Source organism: Bufo gargarizans, chromosome 5 (assembly GCF_014858855.1).
Source record: "Bufo gargarizans isolate SCDJY-AF-19 chromosome 5, ASM1485885v1, whole genome shotgun sequence".
NCBI classification, from domain to species: Eukaryota; Metazoa; Chordata; class Amphibia; order Anura; family Bufonidae; genus Bufo; species Bufo gargarizans.
Window position 1 is genome coordinate 448419535 of NC_058084.1, and position 22169 is coordinate 448441703.

A 22169-nucleotide genomic window follows, 5' to 3' on the forward strand; every position below is an offset into this window, starting at 1 on the left:
TGATTATGAAATACTTTATTCATTTAAAAACTATTGAGCAGTTCAGGGAAAGATAATACTGTAGGGAAAGGATAGGGAGGCATTATCCCCACTGTAGGGAGAGATCAGGGACCAATAGGAAAGTGTACAGCCTGGGAAATACCCGTAAGAGCTATTCTATCACACCTTTCTGCACTAATTGGGGTTACTACAAGTGATCTATTACTACACATTTTAGGTTGTTTGCATTCTTTGAAACAACAGCAATTCCAGTAATCCTGCTTCTGTTATTGGGTTGAAAGTGTTGTATGATACAACCAGTTTTGGGTATATATTTATTTCATATATGTAAGTACTTTGCAACCGCTGTATCACCCATTGGCCCGCACCCCATTTTCAGCAGTCAAGCCTTCACCACCTCAGCAGAAGGGAGCTGTGTTTCCTTCACATTATCTACTGGTCTTGAGGCTCCTGCTCCTTCTCTTCCTTGCAACACATTTTGTCAGCAATCGATTACAGAGGCGATTGCAAAAAGACAACAGTATGCGTGCACTCATCCAACGGTGCAGAAGCTGCACATGCTCCTGGCCAAGTTGCTGGTACTATAGTCCCTTCCTTTCCATGTGGTTGACTCTGCACCTTTCACAGAACTGATGGCTTGTACCGACCCAAGGTGAAGAGTCCAAAGCTGTCATTACTTCTTCAAAAAGATTGTACCAGCCCTGCACACATATGTTGAAAAGAAGGTGGGCCAGTCCTTGATACTATCGGTGTCTGCTAAAGTTCACAGCAGTGCTGACATGTGTAGCTGTAACTAAGGTCAAGGACAATATATGTCCTTTATGGCCAACTGGGTAAATGTGGTTCCAGCCCAGCCACACCAGCAACTTGGCCAGGTGACGGCACTGACGCCTCCTCATTCTCAAAGCTGTGGGTCCTGCGCCAATGTTCTCCACTGCCTCCTCATCCTTTACCTTGTCCTCAGCCTCCACTGTAGGCACAATTTTGAGTGCTCCTCCAGCATGCCACATGTGCAGGGCACGGTGGCGTCACGCTGTTCTGCACCTAGTTTGCCTGGGCAAATGGAGTAACACAGGGGAGGAACTGCTCCGCGTCCTCCATCAAGAAAACAAATCCTGGCTGTCTCCTCGCCAACTGAAAATTGGAACCACGGTCACCGACAATGGGAAGAACAACGTGCCGGCGCTGCATCAAGGAGGGCTGAGCCATGCGCCCTGCATGGCACATGTGTTTATTCTGGTTGTAAAGCGGTTCCTGAATTCTTCTACCTATCTGCAAGACATCCTGAAAATGGCCAGGAAACTCATCGTCTGATATGTGACTTTTCCATCCATTGGAACTCCACCCTCCACATGTTGGACCGACTATGTGAGCAAAGGAAGATCATAAACGATTTCTTGATGCAGGCGGACAGGAGCACTCCCCTGTGTAACTTTGACATTAGCCAGTTGCAGCTCATGCTTGACACCTGCCGTTTGCTTAGTCCCTTTGAGGAGGCTACTTTATTTGTCAGTTGCCAGGCCTGGGGGATGAACAACGTTATTCCACTGCTTCATGTCCTGGAACAGATGCTGCTAAATCTGGCTGGACAGGAGACGTGGCAACTACATCTCATGGCCACCTGAGCCCTGTGAAGGCTGAACTGGTGGTGGAGGAGGACATTCAGCCACAAGCAATGTATACAGAAATGGGTGTTTTTTCTGCACAAGTGACAGGAGTATAGGAACAGGAGGAGCTAGAGGGCGATGAAGAAGACTAGGCAGATGACCCCGAGACACAGTGGCATTATGCAATGGAGTTGGAGGCAGGGATTCCCTCCGAGTCCCTTGCGCAAATGGCCTGATGCATGCTCGGTTGCTTGTGTAGTGACAGCCAAATTGTCACAATTCGGCAGAGGGATGACTACTGGCTATCCACCATGTTAGACCCTCGCTACCGGTCCAAAATGAGGGCCTTTTTTACACCCGCTGAGAGGGAGGATAAACTGAAATATTATTGCGACATCCTATATAGTCAGTTGGCCTCTATGCTCACATTCTACTGCCATGCCTCCTGGAAGGGGGTGGGGGGCAGGAGCATCTCCATCAGCAGCAACTTAAGTCTAGAGTCTCTTCTGAGCACTTTTCTTCACCCACCTAGTAAAGAAACCATTCACCAGCAGCAGCCAGACATGGAGCAGAACCTGAACCAGCAGGTGGTGGCATACTTGGACTGCCAGCCCACATCAAATATTCACTGGACTACTGGGCAGCCAATCTTGATTTGTGGCCGCAACTGGCCGAGTTTTCCCTAGACAAGCTTTCCTGCCTGGCCGGTGGTCTGGCATTAGAGCAGGTGTTTAGTGCCGCTGGGGGCATAGTTACTTCAAGGAGAACTTGCTTGTCCACCCAAAATGTGGAGAAACTGACCTTTGGGAAGATGAATCAGGCAAGGAGCAGCCAGGATTTCCACACGCCTGCCTGATGGATCAGACTAGATCATTCTGGGCACCACACCCAAACTTTGTCAAAAGATACCCGTTTCTTCTGGCCACCTGATTCAGCCACTATTTGGTTGCTGACACCTGCCTGATGCCGCACACCTGCTTCCATGTGCTCCTATTGCCACCCACTATCTTGTGCTGTTACTGCCACTGCTTTTGCCCCCCCCACCTCCCCACTCTGTGACTTGGGCCCTGTGTTGACTCCTCATGCAGTTGCCACCCTCACCAATCTGTCACTGGGCCATTGTGTTGACTCCTCATGCTGTTGCCACCGTCACCAATCTGTCACTGGGTATTGCAGTCACAGAGTGGTGAGGGTGGAAACAGCATGAGGAGTCAACATAATGGTCCAGTCACAGAGTGGTTAAGGGGGGACAGCATGAGGAGTCAACACAGTGGCCCAGTCACAGAGTGGTGACGGTGGCAACAGCATGAGGCGTCAACACAGTGGCCCAGTCACAGAGTGGTGAGGGTGGCAACAGCATGAGAAGTCAATACAGTGGCCCAGTGACAGAGGGGGGAGGTGGCAAAAGCATGAGGAGTCAACACAGTGGCCCAGTCACAGAGTGATGAAGTGGCGACAGCATGAGGAGTCAACACAGTGGCCCAGTCACAGAGTGGTGAGGGTGGCAACAGCAGGAGTCATCAACACAATGTATCGTTTTTTTTACACAATAAAAGCACACAGAGCCACGTTATGGGGACTGGGTATTGCGGATGTGCTAGCGGCCATCTAGCAACCCATGTCCTCAGCTCTATACACAAAATCCTGGTGACAGGTTCCCTTTAAATGGTCCTTTTCAACATTCTGTTCACATTTTGACATCATAGGTCCAAGATAACACCTAAAAATTGATCAACAGTACCTCGCCAATGTGAGGCTTCAATCAGGAAGTTCTCAGACGGAAGTGGCCATTGAGCTTACAGTGTCACAGAGCGTGCTCAGCAGGTTGCAACAGAGATACATAGAGACTTGAAAAGACATAGAAGTGGACATCCTTTGGCCACATTCCACACTGATAACCGCTTCATTGTGACCAATGCCCTGTGGAATCGGATGATAAATGCCACACAACTCTAGGCACATTTAAGGGAGGTGCGAGGCACCCAAGTGTCATGTCAGACCATTTGAAACCGTTTACATCAGCGTGGTCTGCATGCTAGACGACCTGCAGGGGTACCCGACCACACCACCTGGCACAGGCATCATCGTCTTGCATGGGCCAGGAAGAATCTACGCTGGACGAGGTACCAGTGGGCTTCAATGCGGTTTACTGATGAAAGTTGATTTACGCTGAGCAGAAATGATGGCCGCCATCGATGTTGGAGACGTGAAGGAGAACACTATGCATCAGCCACTGTTGTCACCAGATGAACCTTTGGTGGTGGTGTTGGTGTTACAGTGTGGGCAGGTGTGTCTATTCAATACAGAACTGACCTAAACTTTGTAAATGGTACAGTGACAAGCCCATACTAGTTGAACAACATCATTAATCCAATCATTGTTCCTCTGCATGAACAACCCAGGCCTAATTTCATCTTCATGGACGACGATGCGCCAGCTCATCGAGGTGGCATCATTAGGGAAAAGCTGCTGGACCAACATCACCATCTACAAAGGGGACTCCATGTTCTCATTGCTTAACCACAACTGGTGTCACGTTTACTTGCTCTATAAGAGGGACATATTTTGTAGAAACCTCCAAAGGGGCAAGAAATACTCCAGGTGCTGTCAATCGCCTGCTGCAAAGCAAGTGGAATCACAACAGGCCAGGGTCTCCTTCCACTTTAAGGGACCCCTGGTAGGATAAGGCCGCTGCACCTGCACTTTCTCCAGACTTGAAAACCTATGGGATCAGCTGATTTGCCGTGTATAAGCTCTTAACTTTATACCCCAGAACCTCAATGACTGCAGGCCGTCTCTATAAGAAGAGTGGGATGCCATGCCTCAGCAGACAATAAGTTGACTTGTGAACAGCATGATACATTGTTCTTCAAGCTGCAATTGATGCTAAAGGACACATGACAAGTTTTTGAGACACTGCCATTTTTTGTGGGGGTATACCCACCACTGGTGTTTGCATTTATTTCAATAAAGGGTAAAAGCCAAATATCCCTTACCTTTTGTGAGTAATATATACAGTATATATATATATATATATATATATATATATATACACACACAGTGGATATAAAAAGTCTACACACCCATGTTAAAATGTTAGGTTTCTGTGCTGTAAAAAAATGAGACAAAGATAAGTCATTTCAGAACTTTTTACACCTTTAATGTGACCTATAAGCTGTACCACTCAATTGAAAAACAAACTGAAATCTTTGAGGTGGAGGGAAGAAAACAAAAAAACCTAAAATAATGTGGTTGCATAAGTGTGCACACCCTTATAACTGGGGATGTAGCTGTGTTCAGAATTAAGCACTCACATTCAAAATCATGTTAAATATGAGTCAGCATACACCTGCCATTATTTAAAGTGCCTCTGATTAACCACAAATAAAGTTCAGCTGCTCTAGTTGGTCTTTCCTGAAATTTTCTTAGTCGCATCCCACAGCAAAAGCCATGGTCCACAGAGAGCTTCCAAAGCATCAGAGGGATCTCATTGTTAAAAGGTATCAGTCAGGAGAAGGGTAAAAAAGAATTTCCAAGGCATTAGATATATACTATGGAACACTGTGAACACATCAAGTGGAGAAAATATGGCACAACAGTGACATCACCAAGAACTGGATGTCCCTCCAAAATTGATGAAAATACGAGAAGAAAACTGGTCTGGGAGGTGACCAAGAGGCCTACAGCAACATTAAAGGAGCTGCAGGAATATCTAGCAAGTACTGGCTGTGTGGTACATGTGACAACAATCTCCCGTATTCTTCATATGTCTGGGCTATGGAGTAGAGTGGCAAGACACAAGCCTTTTCTTATGAAGAAAAACATCCAACCCAGGCTACATTTTGCAAAAACACATCTGAAGTCTCCCAAAAGCATGTGGGAAATGGTGTTATGGTCTGATGAAACCAAGGTTGAACTTTTTGGCCATAATTCCAAAAGATATGTTTGGCGCAAAAACAACACTGCACATCACCAAAAGAACACCATTCCCACAGTGAAGCATGGTGGTGGCAGCATCATCATGCTTTGGGGCTGTTTATCTTCAGCTGGAACTGGGGCCTTAATTAAGCTAGAGGGAATTATGAATAGTTACAAATACCAGTCAATATTGGCCCAAAACCTTCAGGCTTCTGCTCGAAAGCTGAACATGAAGAGGAACTTCATATTTCAGCATGACAGCGACCCAAAGCATACATCCAAATCAACAAAGGAATGGCTTCACCAGAACAAGATTAAAGTTTTGGAATGGCCCAGCCAGAGCCCAGACCTGAATCCGATTGAAAATCTGTGGGGTGATCTGAAGAGGGCTGTGCACAGGAGATGCCCTCACAATCTGACAGATTGACAGAGTGTTTTTGCAAAGAAGAGTGGGCAAATCTTGCCAGGTCAAAATGTGCCATGCTAATAGACTGATACCCAAAAAGACTGAGTGCTGTAATAAAATCAAAAGGTGCTTTAACAAAGTATTAGTTTAAGGGTGTGAAACCATATTATTTTATTTTTATATTTTTTATTCCCTCTACCTAAAAGATTTCAGTTTGTTTTTCAATTGAGTTGTATAGTTTATAGGTCACATTAAAGGTGGAAAAAAGTTCTGAAATGATTTATCTTTGTCTCACCTTTGTCACATATCCACTGTATACATATATATATATATATATATATATATATATATATATATAATGTGTGCATTAGCAAAAGCGTGAGTGAGGAACAACACTAAGGTTTGCTGCCATCTACTGAGCAATTGTATTATCCACAGAATAATAATACATGGGATGAGGTAATATCTTACAATCACCTGATAAGGCTCTTTCACGTGAGCAATATGAATTGTGTCAGGATCTGTTCAAGATAAAAACGGATGGTTTTCCATGCAATGTGTGCGTTTTTTCCGAATGGATGCCTTTTTCACAAGCATGAAGAAAAACTTAAGAATAATGATTCACATGTCCTAGCAACCATCAGTGAAAAACAAATTGTATCCGTATTGCATCCAGGTACATTCTGTTTTTCATGCAAGCACTATTCACATCTATGGAGCCAAGGCTATGTGAAAAACACACGCTCTAGAACAGTGTTCCTCAACTCAAGTCCTCAGGGCCCACCTAACTGCCAGGTTTTCAGGTTTTACAGGAAAATTTGTCTCTCGGCCAGAAGCTCAGCCTGATGACCACACAAATATGCCTAATAATTGCGTCTCAGTAACTTTTGTTTTTTTATATAATTCCTAAATGCTATCTTTTTGTTTTTAATGATTTTGGCCACTTCTGCTGAGTACCACAGTGGTCTCAGCCTTTTTTTGCTTTTGCGGACAAGCCTAATGCAATTTTCTGTTGCCTTCAATAGTGCCACTTTTAAGAAGTCCCATTTCTCCTGGACTCCAATGAAACTGTTCCAGTTTGATAGGGACTCGTATACCACTAATCTAATTTTAGAAAAGTCAGTTTTTCTAAAATCTAAAACTTTTGTTTTTGTGTGGTGTGACTGAGTCACTGTACTTATAGTAAACCATACTGACTGGTGATCACTAGATCCCAAGCTTTCCCCTACAGTAATATCATATACCAAATTCCCATTTGTGAATCTAAAATGGCCTCCTTCCGGGTTGGCTCCTCATCTACTTGCTGTAGAGATAATCCCAGTAGGGAATTTAGAATATCTGTACTCCTGGCAGAACTAGATATTTTGGTTTCCAGTTTACATCAGGAAGATTGAAGTCTCCCATAATGATAACTTCCCCCTTCAATGTCATTTTAGCTATTTCCTCAACTAGTAGATCATCAAATTCTTTGACTTGGCTAGGTGGTCTATATATTACCTTATGATTATCAAGCTGCAAGGTAACCCAAACTGACTCTAAATTGTTCTCGCTAACTTGTATCAAATTAGATTTTATGCTATCTTTCACATACAGGGCCACCCCTCCCCCTTTTTGCCTTCTCTGTCTTTCCTGTATAGAGAGAACCCTGGTATTGTTATATCCCAGCCATTACTCCCCTTGAACCACGTCTCAGTAACAGCCACTACATCTAAATTCTCAGATGTCATTATAGCCTCAAGTTCATTGATCTTATTCACTAAACTGCGAGCATTTGTAGACAAGAATCTGAGCTTGTCATTTCTTAACCTTTATGCTACTGGCATCTTCCTGACTTACTGTCACCTGTCACAGCTCCAGAAGCTCAGGAATAGAGAGCAGTAGAGACATTTTTTTGGGGGTAAATAAAGACAAAAGCCAGTATTTATGTCAGAAAGCTTCAAGATCCCTATCGGATCCCTTTATATAGTCAATGAAGATGTGGCGGTTCACAGAATTATCTGGCTATGCCACATATGGCTCACTCCAACAGGTGCTGGAACAGCCTGCTGGATTTCACAATGCAGAAGTGCACATAGGGTTAGACAGCACATGAAAGTGGGAGCTGGTGGCTGCTGCTGGAGACATAGTCTGGCTTTATTCCTGCAAGTAACCAGCGGAGGTTGTTGCTACTTAAAAGAAGGGTACAACACCTTAGAGAATAGGTAGGGCAACAGAAAAGAAGCCAACTAGTCCATTCATTCTGAAAGCAGCCAGGGCCTGTAAAATAGAGAAGTCGGAAACAGAGACAACTCTGCAGCCTTTAAGTAAGGTAATGTAAAGCCCAGTTCTCAATGTATTTATATATTTCCCGAAAGCATAACAGAGGAACAACACAATGCAGAGGTATGTTCACACTAGGTGAAAATGCTGCATGTCCGTGCCACAGAATTTTTGTCAGTATATCTATAGTGTATTACAGCACCAGCAAAGTAGAATAAATGTTTATGAATTTTCATCCATATGCTGCAGAAAAAAATCCACAGTGGAAATCTGTGGACTTTTCAGCAAAATCCACAATGTAAATACCTCTGGGGAAAATCCACCCTATTTAGCATAGACTAAATCAAAATTATACAACATTGTAACTGTATAAGATATACAAATATGGACTAAACCAGACAAGTCCAGACATCATTTCACTTAACAACTAAGTAGTGAACTGAGGTATGTAGTTCTGGCGCTGCATCTACTGCAGAACATCTAATCGGCAGGGGAGCGAGTGTCAGATCCCACCAATAATGTATTGATGGATTATCCTGAGGATAGTAATATCCTGGACAAACTCTTTAAATGGGACTTGTCCAGGATTTTTCTATACTCAGGATAATCCATTAATACGTTATTGGCGGGGATTTGACACTCGTTCCCCTGCCGATTAGCTGTTCTGCAGTAGGTCCAGTGCCAGAACTACATACAGTGCCTTGCAAAAGTATTCAGCCCCCTTGACTTTTTTTGCATTTTGTTACATTACAGCCTTAAGTTCAATGTTTTTTAATCAGAATTTTATGTGATGGATCAGAACACAATAGTCTAAGTTGGTGAGGTAAAATGAGAAAAATATATAAATAAAACTATTGTTTAGAAATAGAAAACAGAAAATTGGCATGTGCGTATGTATTCACCCCCTTTTTTAGGTAGACCATAAAAAGCTCTGGTGCAACCAATTACCTTCAGAAGTCACATAATTAGTGAAATGATGTCACCTGTGTGCAATCTAAGTGTCACATGATCTGTCATTACATATACACACCTTTTTTTGAAAGGCCCCAAAGGCTGCAACACCTTAGCAAGAGGCATCACTAACCAAACACTGCCATGAAGACCAAGGAACTCTCCAAACAAGTAAGGGACAATGTTGTTGAGAAGTACAAGTCAGGGTTAGGTTATAAAAAAATATCCAAATCTTTGATGATGCCCAGGAGCACCATCAAATCTATCATAACCAAATGGAAAGAACATGGCACAACAGCAAACCTGCCAAGAGATGGCCGCCCACCAAAACTCACGGACCGGCAAGGAGGGCATTAATCCGAGAGGCAGCACAGCGACCTAAGGTAACCCTGGAGGAGCTGCAGAGTTCCACAGCAGAGACTGGAGGATCTGTACATAGGACGAGAATAAGCCGTACGCTCCATAGAGTTCGGCTTTATGGCAGAGTGGCCAGAAGAAAGCCATTACTTTCAGCTAAAAACAAAAAGGCATGTTGTGAGTTTGCGAAAAGGCATTTGGGAGACTCCCAAAATGTATGGAGGAAGGTGCTCTGGTCTGATGAGACTAAAATTGAACTTTTCAGCCAAAGAAAACACTATGTCTGGCTCAAACCCAACACATCACATCACCCAAAGAACACCATCCCCAGTGAGACATGGTGGTGGCAGCATCATGCTGGGGGGACTGGGAAACTGGTCAGAGTTGAGCGCAAACCAACCAACTTGAAGGAGCTGGAGCAGTTTTGCAAGGAGGAATGGGCAAAAATCCCAGTGGTAAGATGTGGCAGGCTTATAGAGACTTATCCAAAGCGACTTGGAGCTGTGATGGCCGCAATAGGTGACTCTACAAAGTATTGACTTTAGGGGGATGAATAGTTATGCACATTGACTTTTTCTGTCATTTTGTCCTATTTGTTGTTTGCTTAACAGTAAAAAAAAAAACATCTTCAAAGTTGTGGGCATGTTCTGTAAATGAAATTATGCAAATCCTCAAACAATCCATTTTAATTCCAGGTTGTGAGGCAACAAAATACTAAAAAAGTCAAGGGGGGTGAATACTTTTGCAAGGCACTGTACCTCAGTTCACTACTTAGTTCTTAATTTAAATGATTGACAGCAGTACTGCAGTGTCCATCTCCATCCACTATACAACGGATAGAGACAGTGGCGTGCCCAGGGGGGTGCCAGAACAAAAGAAATGAGAGCTACCATTAATACAGATGGAAGCACTCATTGCTTTTCCCTTAATAAGATGCAGTGCATCTTATAAAGGGAATACTAGCGAGCGCTTCCATAATAAAAGCGCTCACTAGTCTGCAGGAGGAGGGGGAGAGAAGCGCTTGATATCTGACTGGAGGTCTGGGGTGGTCTAATGGGGGTCTGGAGATCTGACTGGGGGTCTGGAGGTCTAATGGGAGTCTGATCGGGGGTCTGGAGTGGTCTAATGGGGGCTGGAGGTCTGACTGGGTGGTCTGGAGGTCTAATGGGGTCCTGATTGGGGGTCTGGAGGTCGGACTGGGGGGTCTGGAGGTCTTATGGAAGTCAGATATGGGGGTCTGGAATCTGGATGTCTAGTGGGGGTCTGGAGGTCTAATGGTGGTCTGGAGGTCTGATATGGGGGTCTTGTCTGAGGTCTGATATGGGGGTCTGGTCTGGAGGTCTGAGATAGGGGTCTATGTAAACGGAAGACATACAGAGTACCTTTTTCTTTTTATTAGCGGATCCATTGAAGTAAATGGTTCCGTATACAGTCCGGAAAAAAAACTTTAGTGTGCAAGAGGCCTTAAGCAAATCGAAGTCCACCGGCCAGCATGATGGCGTCATCTTGGGTGTGATGACGTCAACTCAGGCATCGAAAATCTTCAAGCAAGATGGCAAAGGCCCACCCACCAAGAGCAAATTGATTAAGTAAGTAATGATTTTAAAATTTTACACTGTGTTATGTACATGAGATGCTGCGATCATGTATGAATGCGTCATCTGAGGGATACAATGACGGGGAGTGGTGCAATCTCCGCTCCCTGTCATTGCACCCACTGCATAAAAATAAATGTTCTTTGTGACTGTAATTTGTGTGCAAGAGGCCTTAAGCAAATCGAAGTCCACCAGCCAGCATGATGGCGTCATCTTGGCCGTGATGACGTCAACTCAAATCTTCAAGCAAGATGGCGGAGGCCCACCCGCCACGAGACGCAATTTTTTTTTTGTAAAGTTTGGCAAAGCAGCCGAATCGAATTTTCCAATACTTTGCTTATCTCTACACATGATGTATTTTATTACACAAATTACCTTACCTTACACAGGACATGATGGAAAAAAATATGGTGACAAAATAGGTAATAGAAAACAACGGAATTATAGTCTTTGTTGTGCCATCAAATTCCTGCTGTCGTGATACTGACGTGAAATAAGATACCTAGTATAAAAAATAGATACATGTTATGTTATAGTTAATTTTTTTGTGAGGAAAAACAACCATTATGCTAACTACTGACTATAATATTTTTACAGAAAAATATAGAGAAACATTTCCATGTTGGTTTAGATTTCGGCAACATGATGACTTTAGTTGCCAAAGGTGACAGTGTAGCGCTGCCTGCATTGTAAATAATGAAAGTGAATGGGTTACTGTTGTGACCCACCAGTTGCTAAAACTGCAACATGATAGTCATATTTCAAACCTGCTGGATTTCTGTGATTATTGTATTGGGGTTATTGAGGATATGGAGCAGGTTGGTTGGTGGCAATTCAGCACTTAGGTGATACTGGCCTAGTGGTCATTTAAGCAGTGTCTTAAATGATGATGGTAGCAGTCCACACTGCTCTCTGGAATCTCAAGGCTTTACTTGAGGGAAATTGGTTTGGTTCTCTCTGAAAAATTTGTATCAGGAGCAGGAGCTTAACAAGTTTCCTCCTCTCCCCTCTGTCTCTGGACAGGACCTGCTCATTTCTACCAGGAGGAGAGGAACAGGGTGGTAAGCCCTGCTCTTTGCCAGCATTTGCAATCCCTTTCTTGCTGGTAGCTACAGCCAGAATCAAACAATGAGATACATAATATATAACAATATAAACAATATACAAATTGTAGTACCCCTAGGTCTGGAATACTAGACTAGCTCCATCCTCTGTATGGTTTCCAGCACTGGCAGCTGCCCAAAAACAGCTAAATGTTGAGTTGCTGGCTGTTAGACCCCTACCATTCTGATATTGATGGCCTATTCTAAGGACAGGTTATCAATATCAAAGTACTGGAAAACCCCTTTAATGAGATTTACTTAGCTTCCATCGTGTTTCTATTTGTAGGGCAGGCAGATTAGCCAAGTATGCTATATTATTCTGACAATTAAAAAACTGCACACTGGTGGATTTGATGCAAATTTGAATAAAGCCTAAAATGTATGATCTAAGATAAATATGGGGGTGCACACTGGATAAAGAAGGAGCTCCTATATAGAAGAGGAGTCTTGAGTCAATGGATCCAAACTACTCTCCAAAAAAGTAGCAGTAAAAAGGGGTTTTATGGGATTTTAATACTGATGACCTATCGCTAGGTTGAAGGCAGCATTTCAGGGCATAGACTGGCAGCAGCTATTAAAAAAAGAGGATTAATATGGAGAACTTTAAATCTACTTAGGGTAATTACACTGCAAAATGTATTTCTATAGGTAAAAAGTATATAAGGCTAGAATTAAACCTCATAAGGCTTTCAGTTACTGTAAAAAGTGCAATAAACAACAAAAGGGCATTTTAAAATACAAGTTGGAGAGGTCAACCGTAGCCTTTGAAATTTACAAAGGGAAAAAAGAAATAGATTCTGCAAAAATACAAAATAAACGGCTGCTGACTAAAGAGAGCAAGAAAAAATAAATCCCCAAAATAAATGATTCTTAGGGTCCATTTACACGTCCGCTAAATGGGTCCGCATCCATTACGCAATTTTGCGGAGCGGGTGCGGACCCATTCATTTTCAATGGGACAGTGTGCGGTCCGCTACCGCACTTCCGTTCCGTGGCCCCACAAAAAAATACATGTCCTATTCTTGTCCACAGACACGGACAAGAAAAGGCATTTCTAGTATAGTGCTGGCCCTTTGCGGTCCGCAAAATGCGGAACACACATGGCTGATGTCCGTGTTTTGCGGATCCGCTATTTGTGGACCGCAAAACAGTTTGGGACGTGTGAATGAACTCTTAATCTACATGGTCCCGGTTTATAAGTGGTTCAGTTCTAGGTCCCCTATTATTTATTTTTTAATGATATAGAGGATGGAATAATTACCAAGCTATGTAGTATTGTGCAGTTTATGGAAGATGTCCATAAACTACAAACTGACTTGGGCACTCTAATTGTTTGGGCATCCACTTGGCAAATGAGATTAAATGTGGATGAATGTAAAGTTATGTATCTGGGTACAAAAACTAGCACATATGATACTAAAATATGTCATATGTCCTAGAGGGACTAAAACTGGGAGCGTCTTTTGTTGAGAAGGATTTGGGTGTATTTGTATATCATCGTAGACTAATTAACAGCATGATGCAATGTCAATAAGCTGCCTCTAAGACTAGCAGAATATTGTCAGGTATTAAGAGGCATGGACTCGCGAGAAAGGGATGTAAAGATAACACTTTACAAAGATCTGGTGCTGCCTCACCTGGAATATGCAGTTCAGTTTTGGGCATCGGTTAACAGTAAGGATGCCCTGGAGCTGGAAAAAAGTACTAAGAAGAGCGACTAAACTGATGGAAGGTCTTAGTAATGAGGAAAGATTAGAGGAATTAAACTTACTTAGTCTTAAGAAGAGACGTCTAAGAGTAGACATGATTAAAGTGGTTTTACAGGATTTTTGAACTAATGACTAGAGTTGAGCGAACACCTGGATGTTCGGGTTCGAGAAGTTCGGCCGAACTTCCCGAAAATGTTCGGGTTCGGGATCCGAACCCGATCCGAACTTCGTCCCGAACCCGAACCCCATTGAAGTCAATGGGGACCCGAACTTTTCGGCACTAAAACGGCTGTAAAACAGCCCAGGAAAGGGCTAGAGGGCTGCAAAAGGCAGCAACATGTAGGTAAATCCCCTGCAAACAAATGTGGATAGGGAAATTAATTAAAATAAAAATTAAATAAATAAAAATTAACCAAAATGAATTGGAGAGAGGTCCCATAACAGTCCATTCTCAGATATTTAGGCCCCGGCACCCAGGCAGAGGAGAGAGGTCCCGTAACAGACAATCTGGCTTCATGTCAGCAGAGAATCAGTCTTCATGTCATAGCAGAGAATCAGGCTTCACGTCACCCACCACTGCAACAGTCCATTTTCATAAATTTAGGCCCAGCACCCAGGCAGAGGAGAGAGGTCCCGTAACAGACAATCTGGCTTCATGTCAGCAGAGAATTAGTCTGCATGTCATAGCAGAGAATCAGGCTTTACGTCAGCCACCAATGCAACAGTCCATTGTCAGATATTTAGGCCCAGCACCCAGGCAGAGGAGAGAGGTCCCGTAACAGAGGATCTGGCTTCATGTCAGCAGAGAATCAGTCTTCATATCATAGCAGAGAATCAGGCTTCACGTCAACCACCACTGCAACAGTCCATTTTCATAAATTTAGGCCCAGCACCCAGGCAGAGGAGAGAGGTCCCGTAACAGAGGATCTGGCTTCATGTCAGCAGAGAATCAGTCTTCATATCATAGCAGAGAATCAGGCTTCACGTCACCCACCACTTGTCATGGTCTTACCTTCCACTGTTCTCCTTCGTTTGACATGTGCTGGCGGCCATCTTGGTTTCTGGGTTTTTTGTAGCCTCCCACCCTGCGGCTTCTCCTTCCCACTGGGAGGAGCTGGATGCCTAGCTCATATATATAGGAGGTCTGTGGCTTCAGTTCCTTGCTTGGTCCTCCTGTGTTCACATGCTTCTAAGACTGCTGCTGCTTCTGGTTCCTGATCCTGGCCTCGTCTGACTACCCCGTTGGTTCCTGATCCTGGCTTCGTCTGACTACCCTGCTGGTTCCTGATCCAGGCTTCGTCTGACCACCCCCTGGTTCCTGACCTCTGTCTACGCAAGACCCTGCTTCGGTTTAGCCATCCGTTTGGACTTTTGCTTACAGCTTGATTTTCAATAAAGCCTTCTTACTTCCACTTATCTCTTGTTGTACGTCTGGTTCATGGTTCCTTGACATTAGGACCAAGCCATGAATTCTGACGGTACAGGGCCATCCTCGCTACCTACGCTGGTTGCCAGACTTGATCAGCAGGATCACCTGTTGGGTCGGTTCGCTGTGGCGTTGCAAACCCTGCTTGAACGCACGGCTCATTTCGCTTCCGTTGCCGATGGGTCGGTTGTCGCTCCTGGGCCCGCTCCTACTGCCGCTCCGGTTGTTGCGCCAGAGTCTACCCCGACACCTGTTGCTGCGCCTGCGGTGTCTCGGGGTATGACCGGTTCTGCCCCCCTTCCACAGCGCTTTGGGGGAGAGCCAACTCAGTGCCGAGGTTTCCTTAACCAGGTGGGCATTTATTTCGAGTTGCTGCCACATGCCTTTCCTACTGAGAGATCAAAGGTGGGCTTCTTGATCTCGCTGCTCTCGGACAAGGCCTTGGCCTGGGCCAGCCCTTTATGGGAGAACAACAATCCGGTGGTTGCCGAGTTTTCCGGTTTTGTTGCTTCTCTTCGGAAGGTATTCGATGTGCCGGCTCGTGCTGCCTCTGCTGCGAAGCTCCTTATGTCCATCAGACAGGGTTCACGATCCGTAGCTGAATACGCCATTGAGTTTCGTACCCTGGCAGCAGAGGTGGGCTGGAATAATGAGGCTCTGGTCGCTGCTTTCTCTCATGGTCTCTCGGATGCCTTGAAGGATGAGGTTGCAGCTAAGGACCTACCAGTGGAGCTCGAGTCTCTTATTTCTTTCCTGATTTTGATTGACACCAGACTCAGGGAGAGACCTTCCTTTAAGGAGAGCCTGCGGAGGTCTTCTAACAGATTGGCGCCTACGTTTGCTGTCCCACCCGTGCCTCCCTCTCCTCCCACGCCTCCTGGGGATGACTTGTCTGGGGGTGAACCCATGCAGCTGGGGTTTGCTCGCCTGTCCGAGGGGGAGAGGGTACTCCGGAGACGCGAGGGCCGATGCATGTACTGTGGTCTCGGTGGGCATTTTCGGTTGGCATGTCCGAACCGTCCGGGAAACGCTCGCACCTGAGATCCTGTCGGGGGCAGATCTTGGGTGGAGTCTCCTCGTCCCCGGTTTCCCGTGTTGACAAACCACTGATCACTGTTGTCCTCTCCTGGGTCGGGGGCTCGGTGACGACCCAGGCGTTGGTGGACTCTGGTGCTGGTGGTTTGTTCATTGATAGTGTGTTCGCTGCCGCCAATTCCATTCCTCTGCAGCCTCGAGGTTCCCCACTGGCTCTTGAGGCGATAGACGGCAGACCCCTTCTGCCGCCACACGTGACTCATGAGACCCTTCCAGTGGGGATAGCCATTGGTGCCGTTCACAGAGAGTCGGTCTGTCTCCAGGTGATTTCGTCTCCACACTACTCGGTGGTCTTGGGGTACCCCTGGCTCCAGAAGCATAATCCGACTTTCGATTGGAGATCGGCCGAGATCCTCTCGTGGTCACCGCAGTGTGGGGCTAGTTGCATCCATGGGCCTGTCAAGTTGCTGTGTACTTCCTCGGACTCTCTGTTGCCTCCTGAATACGAAGAGTACCGGGATGTATTCGATAAGGTGCGCGCGGTTGCCCTACCTCCGCACCGCCCATACGATTGTGCCATAGAGTTACAATCTGGTGCCGTTCCTCCTCGTGGCAAAGTCTATCCACTGTCGGTAGCGGAGAATGAGGCCATGGAGGAGTACGTGAGGGAGGCGCTTTCACGCGGACACATTCGCAAATCCTCGTCCCCGGCAGGGGCTGGATTTTTCTTTGTGAAAAAGAAGGGCGGTGAGTTGAGGCCTTGCATCGATTACAGGGGTCTCAATCGCATCACGATCAAGAACGCTTACCCGATACCCTTGATTTCCGAGCTGTTCGATCGCCTCAAAGGGGCCACGGTCTTTACCAAACTCGACCTGAGGGCGGCATATAACCTGGTAAGGATCAAGGCGGGCGATGAGTGGAAGACCGCGTTTAACACCAGGACCGGTCATTATGAATCCTTGGTTATGCCCTTTGGGTTGTGCAATGCGCCCGCAGTCTTCCAGGAATTCATCAACGATGTTTTCCGTGACCTGTTGCAGCAGTGTGTGGTGGTCTATTTGGATGACATCTTGGTATATTCTGAATCCATGGAGGCCCACATTATGGATGTCAGACGAGTGTTGCAACGGTTACGAGAGAACAGGCTGTTCGGTAAGCTTGAGAAATGCGAATTTCACCGATCCCAGGTAACCTTCTTAGGTTACATCATTTCCGCTGAGGGGTTCTCCATGGATCCTGAGAAGGTTTCGGCTGTCTTACAGTGGCCCCAGCCCAGTGGTCTCCGTGCCCTGCAGCGCTTTTTGGGCTTCGCCAATTATTATCGGAAGTTCATCAGGGACTTTTCTATGCTAGCCAAGCCTCTCACGGATCTGACCAGGAAGGGCAGTAATTTCCAGGTCTGGCCGCTCGAGGCCATCCGAGCTTTTGAGGCTCTAAAGTCCGCCTTTGTGTCGGCTCCGATTCTGTCGCATCCCAACCCTGGGTTGCCCTTTGTCCTCGAGGTGGACGCGTCTGAGACGGGAGTAGGCGCCCTTCTGTCTCAGCGTAGAACACCAGAGGGTCCTCTGCTTCCTTGTGGGTTTTACTCCCGGAAACTGTCTTCCGCGGAGTGCAACTATCAGATTGGTGACAGGGAGTTATTGGCCATCGTGCAGGCCCTTAAAGAATGGAGGCACTTGCTCGAGGGTTCGGTGGTTCCGGTTCTCATCCTGACGGACCACAAGAATCTGACCTACCTTTCTGAGGCCAAGAGATTGACACCACGTCAGGCCAGATGGGCTCTGTTCTTGTCACGTTTTAATTACGTGGTCTCCTACCTACCCGGTTCCAAGAACATCAGAGCGGATGCCTTATCACGGCAGTACTCCGAGCTGTCCGGGGAGGAGTCGATTCCGACTTCGGTCATACCTCCGAATCAGATCCTGGCCGCCATTCGCACCAGCCTGACCTCTCCCCTGGGTGAGCAGATTTTGGCGGCTCAATCTGGTGCTCCCTCTGGGAGACCCAACGGCAGGTGTTTTGTGCCTGAGGAGTTGCGCACTCGGTTGTTGCGAACCTACCATAACTCCAAGGCCGCGGGGCATCCTGGAAAGAATCAGCTGTCCTGGGCTGTTTCACGTCTGTTCTGGTGGCCTTCTCTACGTTCCGACATCGCCGCATATGTAGCGGCATGCTCCGTTTGTGCCCAGAGTAAGTCCCCTCGGCACCTTCCGTTGGGCCTTTTGCAACCCATAGCCACCGGGGAGCGCCCATGGTCACACCTGGGGATGGATTTCATTGTGGACCTCCCTGCATCCCGAGGCCATACGGTCATTCTCATGATTGTGGATCGGTTTTCCAAAATGTGCCACTGTGTTCCTCTCAAGAAGTTACCCTCTGCACAAGAGTTGGCCACGATTTTCGCCAGGGAGGTCTTCCGGTTGCACGGTTTGCCCAAGGAGATTGTGTCGGATCGGGGGAGTCAGTTTGTGTCCAGGTTCTGGCGCGCCTTTTGCTCCCAGTTGGGGATTCATCTCTCTTTCTCCTCGGCCTACCACCCTCAGTCCAATGGGGCCGCAGAACGATCCAATCAGGCCTTGGAGCAATTCCTTCGTTGCTATGTCTCCGATCACCAAGACAATTGGGTTGACCTCCTGCCTTGGGCTGAGTTTGCCAGGAACACGGCGGTGAACTCTTCCTCTGGGACGTCTCCCTTCATGGCCAATTATGGGTTCCAACCTGCCGTGTTACCGGAGGTATTCTCTCCCCAGGATATTCCGGCTGTGGAGGATCACCTTTCCGTCCTACGTGCTTCTTGGGTACAGATCCAGAGGTCCCTTGAGGTCTCTGCGCAGCGCCAGAGACTCCAGGCTGATCGCAGACGAGCGCCCGCTCCTTCCTACCAGGTCGGAGACCGTGTATGGTTGTCCACCCGCAACCTCAACCTTCGAGTGCCCACTCCCAAGCTGGCGCCTCGCTTTGTTGGTCCCTTCCGAGTGCTTCGCAGGGTAAACCCGGTAGCCTATGCCCTTGCGCTTCCTCCTGGCATGCGGATCTCCAACGTGTTTCATGTCTCCCTGTTGAAGCCATTGGTGTGTAATCGTTTCACTTCCTCGGTTCCTCGGCCCCGTCCGGTCCAAGTGGGCAATCGTGAGGAATATGAGGTGAGCAATATCCTGGACTCACGCCTGGTCCGCGGTCGGTTGCAGTTTTTGGTCCATTGGCGTGGTTATGGTCCAGAGGAGCGTTCCTGGGTTCCCTCCGCAGATGTCCATGCTCCTGCTTTGCTCCGAGCCTTCCACGCACGCTTCCCTCAGAAACCGTTCCTTACTCCGCGGAGGAGGGGCCCTTGAGGGGGAGGTACTGTCATGGTCTTACCTTCTCACTGTTCTCCTTCGTTTGACATGTGCTGGCGGCCATCTTGGTTTCTGGGTTTCTTGTAGCCTCCCACCCTGCGGCTTCTCCTTCCCACTGGGAGGAGCTGGATGCCTAGCTCATATATATAGGAGGTCTGTGGCTTCAGTTCCTTGCTTGGTCCTCCTGTGTTCACATGCTTCTAAGACTGCTGCTGCTTCTGGTTACGGATCCTGGCCTCGTCTGACTACCCCGTTGGTTCCTGATCCTGGCTTCGTCTGACTACCCTGCTGGTTCCTGATCCAGGCTTCGTCTGACCACCCCCCTGGTTCCTGACCTCTGTCTACGCAAGACCCTGCTTCGGTTTAGCCATCCGTTTGGACTTTTGCTTACAGCTTGATTTTCAATAAAGCCTTCTTACTTCCACTTATCTCTTGTTGTACGTCTGGTTCATGGTTCCTTGACACCACTGCAACAGTCCATTGTCATAAATTTAGGCCCAGCACCCAGGCAGAGGAGAGAGGTCCCGTAACAGACAATCTGGCTTCATGTCAGCAGAGAATTAGTCTGCATGTCATAGCAGAGAATGAGGCTTCACATCAGCCACCACTGCAACAGTCCATTGGCATATATTTAGGCCCAGCACACAGGCAGAGGAGAGAGGTCCCGTAACTGAGGATCTGGCTTCATGTCAGCAGAGAATCAGTCTGCATGTCATAGCAGAAAATCAGGCTTCACGTCACCCAGCACTGTAAGAGTCCATTTTCAAAAATTTAGGCCCAGCACCCAGGCAGAGGAGAGAGGTCCCGTAACAGACAATCTGGCTTCATGTCAGCAAAGAATTAGTCTGCATGTCATAGCAGAGAATGAGGCTTCACGTCAGCCACCACTGCAACAGTCCATTGGCATATATTTAGGCCCAGCACACAGGCAGAGGAGAGAGGTCCCGTAACAGACAATCTGGCTTCATGTCAGCAGAGAATTAGTCTGCATGTCATAGCAGAGAATGAGGCTTCACGTCAGCCACCACTGCAACAGTCCATTGGCATATATTTAGGCCCAGCACCCAGGCAGAGGAGAGAGGTCCCGTAACAGAGGATCTGGCTTCATGTCAGCAGAGAATCAGTTTTCATATCATAGCAGAGAATCAGGCTTCACGTCACCCACCACTGCAACAGTCCATTTTCATAAATTTAGGCCCAGCACCCAGGCAGAGGAGAGAGGTCCCGTAACAGACAATCTGGCTTCATGTCAGCAGAGAATTAGTCTGCATGTCATAGCAGAGAATGAGGCTTCCCATCAGCCACCACTGCAACAGTCCATTGGCATATATTTAGGCCCAGCACACAGGCAGAGGAGAGAGGTCCCGTAACAGAGGATCTGGCTTCATGTCAGCAGAGAATCAGTCTGCATGTCATAGCAGAAAATCAGGCTTTATGTCACCCAGCACTGTAAGAGTCCATTTTCATAAATTTAAGGCCCTGCACCCAGGCAGAGGAGAGAGGTCCCGTAACAGACAATCTGGCTTCATGTCAGCAGAGAATCAGTCTTCATATCATAGCAGAGAATCAGGCTTCACGTCACCCACCACTGTAAGAGTCCATTTGCATATATTTAGGCCCAGCACACAGGCAGAGGAGAGAGGTCCCGTAACAGACAATCTGGCTTCATGTCAGCAGAGAATTAGTCTGCATGTCATAGCAGAGAATGAGGCTTCACGTCAGCCACCACTGCAACAGTCCATTTGCATATATTTAGGCCCAGCACACAGGCAGAGGAGAGAGGTCCCGTAACAGAGGATCTGGCTTCATGTCAGCAGAGAATCAGTCTGCATGTCATAGCAGAAAATCAGGCTTCACGTCAGCCACCACTGCAACAGTCCATTGTCAGATATTTAGGCCCAGCACCGAGGCAGAGGAGAGAGGTCCCGTAACAGAGGATCTGTCTTCATGTCAGCAGAGAATTAGTCTGCATGTCATAGCAGAGAATCAGGCTTCACGTCACCCACCACTGTAAGAGTCCATTTTCATAAATTTAGGCCCAGCACCCAGGCAGAGGAGAGAGGTCCCGTAACAGACAATCTGGCTTCATGTCAGCAGAGAATTAGTCTGCATGTCATAGCAGAGAATGAGGCTTCACGTCAGCCACCACTGCAACAGTCCATTGTCAGATATTTAGGCCCAGCACCCAGGCAGAGGAGAGAGGTCCCGTAACAGAGGATCTGTCTTCATGTCAGCAGAGAATCAGTCTGCATGTCATAGCAGAAAATCAGGCTTCACGTCAGCCACCACTGCAACAGTCCATTGTCAGATATTTAGGCCCAGCACACAGGCAGAGGAGAGAGGTCCCATAACAGACAATCTGGCTTCATGTCAGCAGAGAATTAGTCTGCATGTCATAGCAGAGAATGAGGCTTCACGTCAGCCACCACTGCAACAGTCCATTGTCAGATATTTAGGCCCAGCAC

The 22169-nt window shown here is 46.9% G+C and overlaps 1 protein-coding gene across 1 annotated transcript in view; it reads right to left on the reverse strand.

Annotated features, from left to right (window-relative positions):
• Positions 1–22169, reverse strand: part of LOC122939509 (patched domain-containing protein 3-like) — a 60368-nt gene that overhangs the window by 16176 nt on the left and 22023 nt on the right. The window contains exon 3 of the mRNA XM_044295577.1: positions 11474–11595. Coding sequence (XP_044151512.1) covers positions 11474–11595 — 122 coding nt within the window. The remainder of the gene's footprint in view (positions 1–11473; positions 11596–22169) is intronic.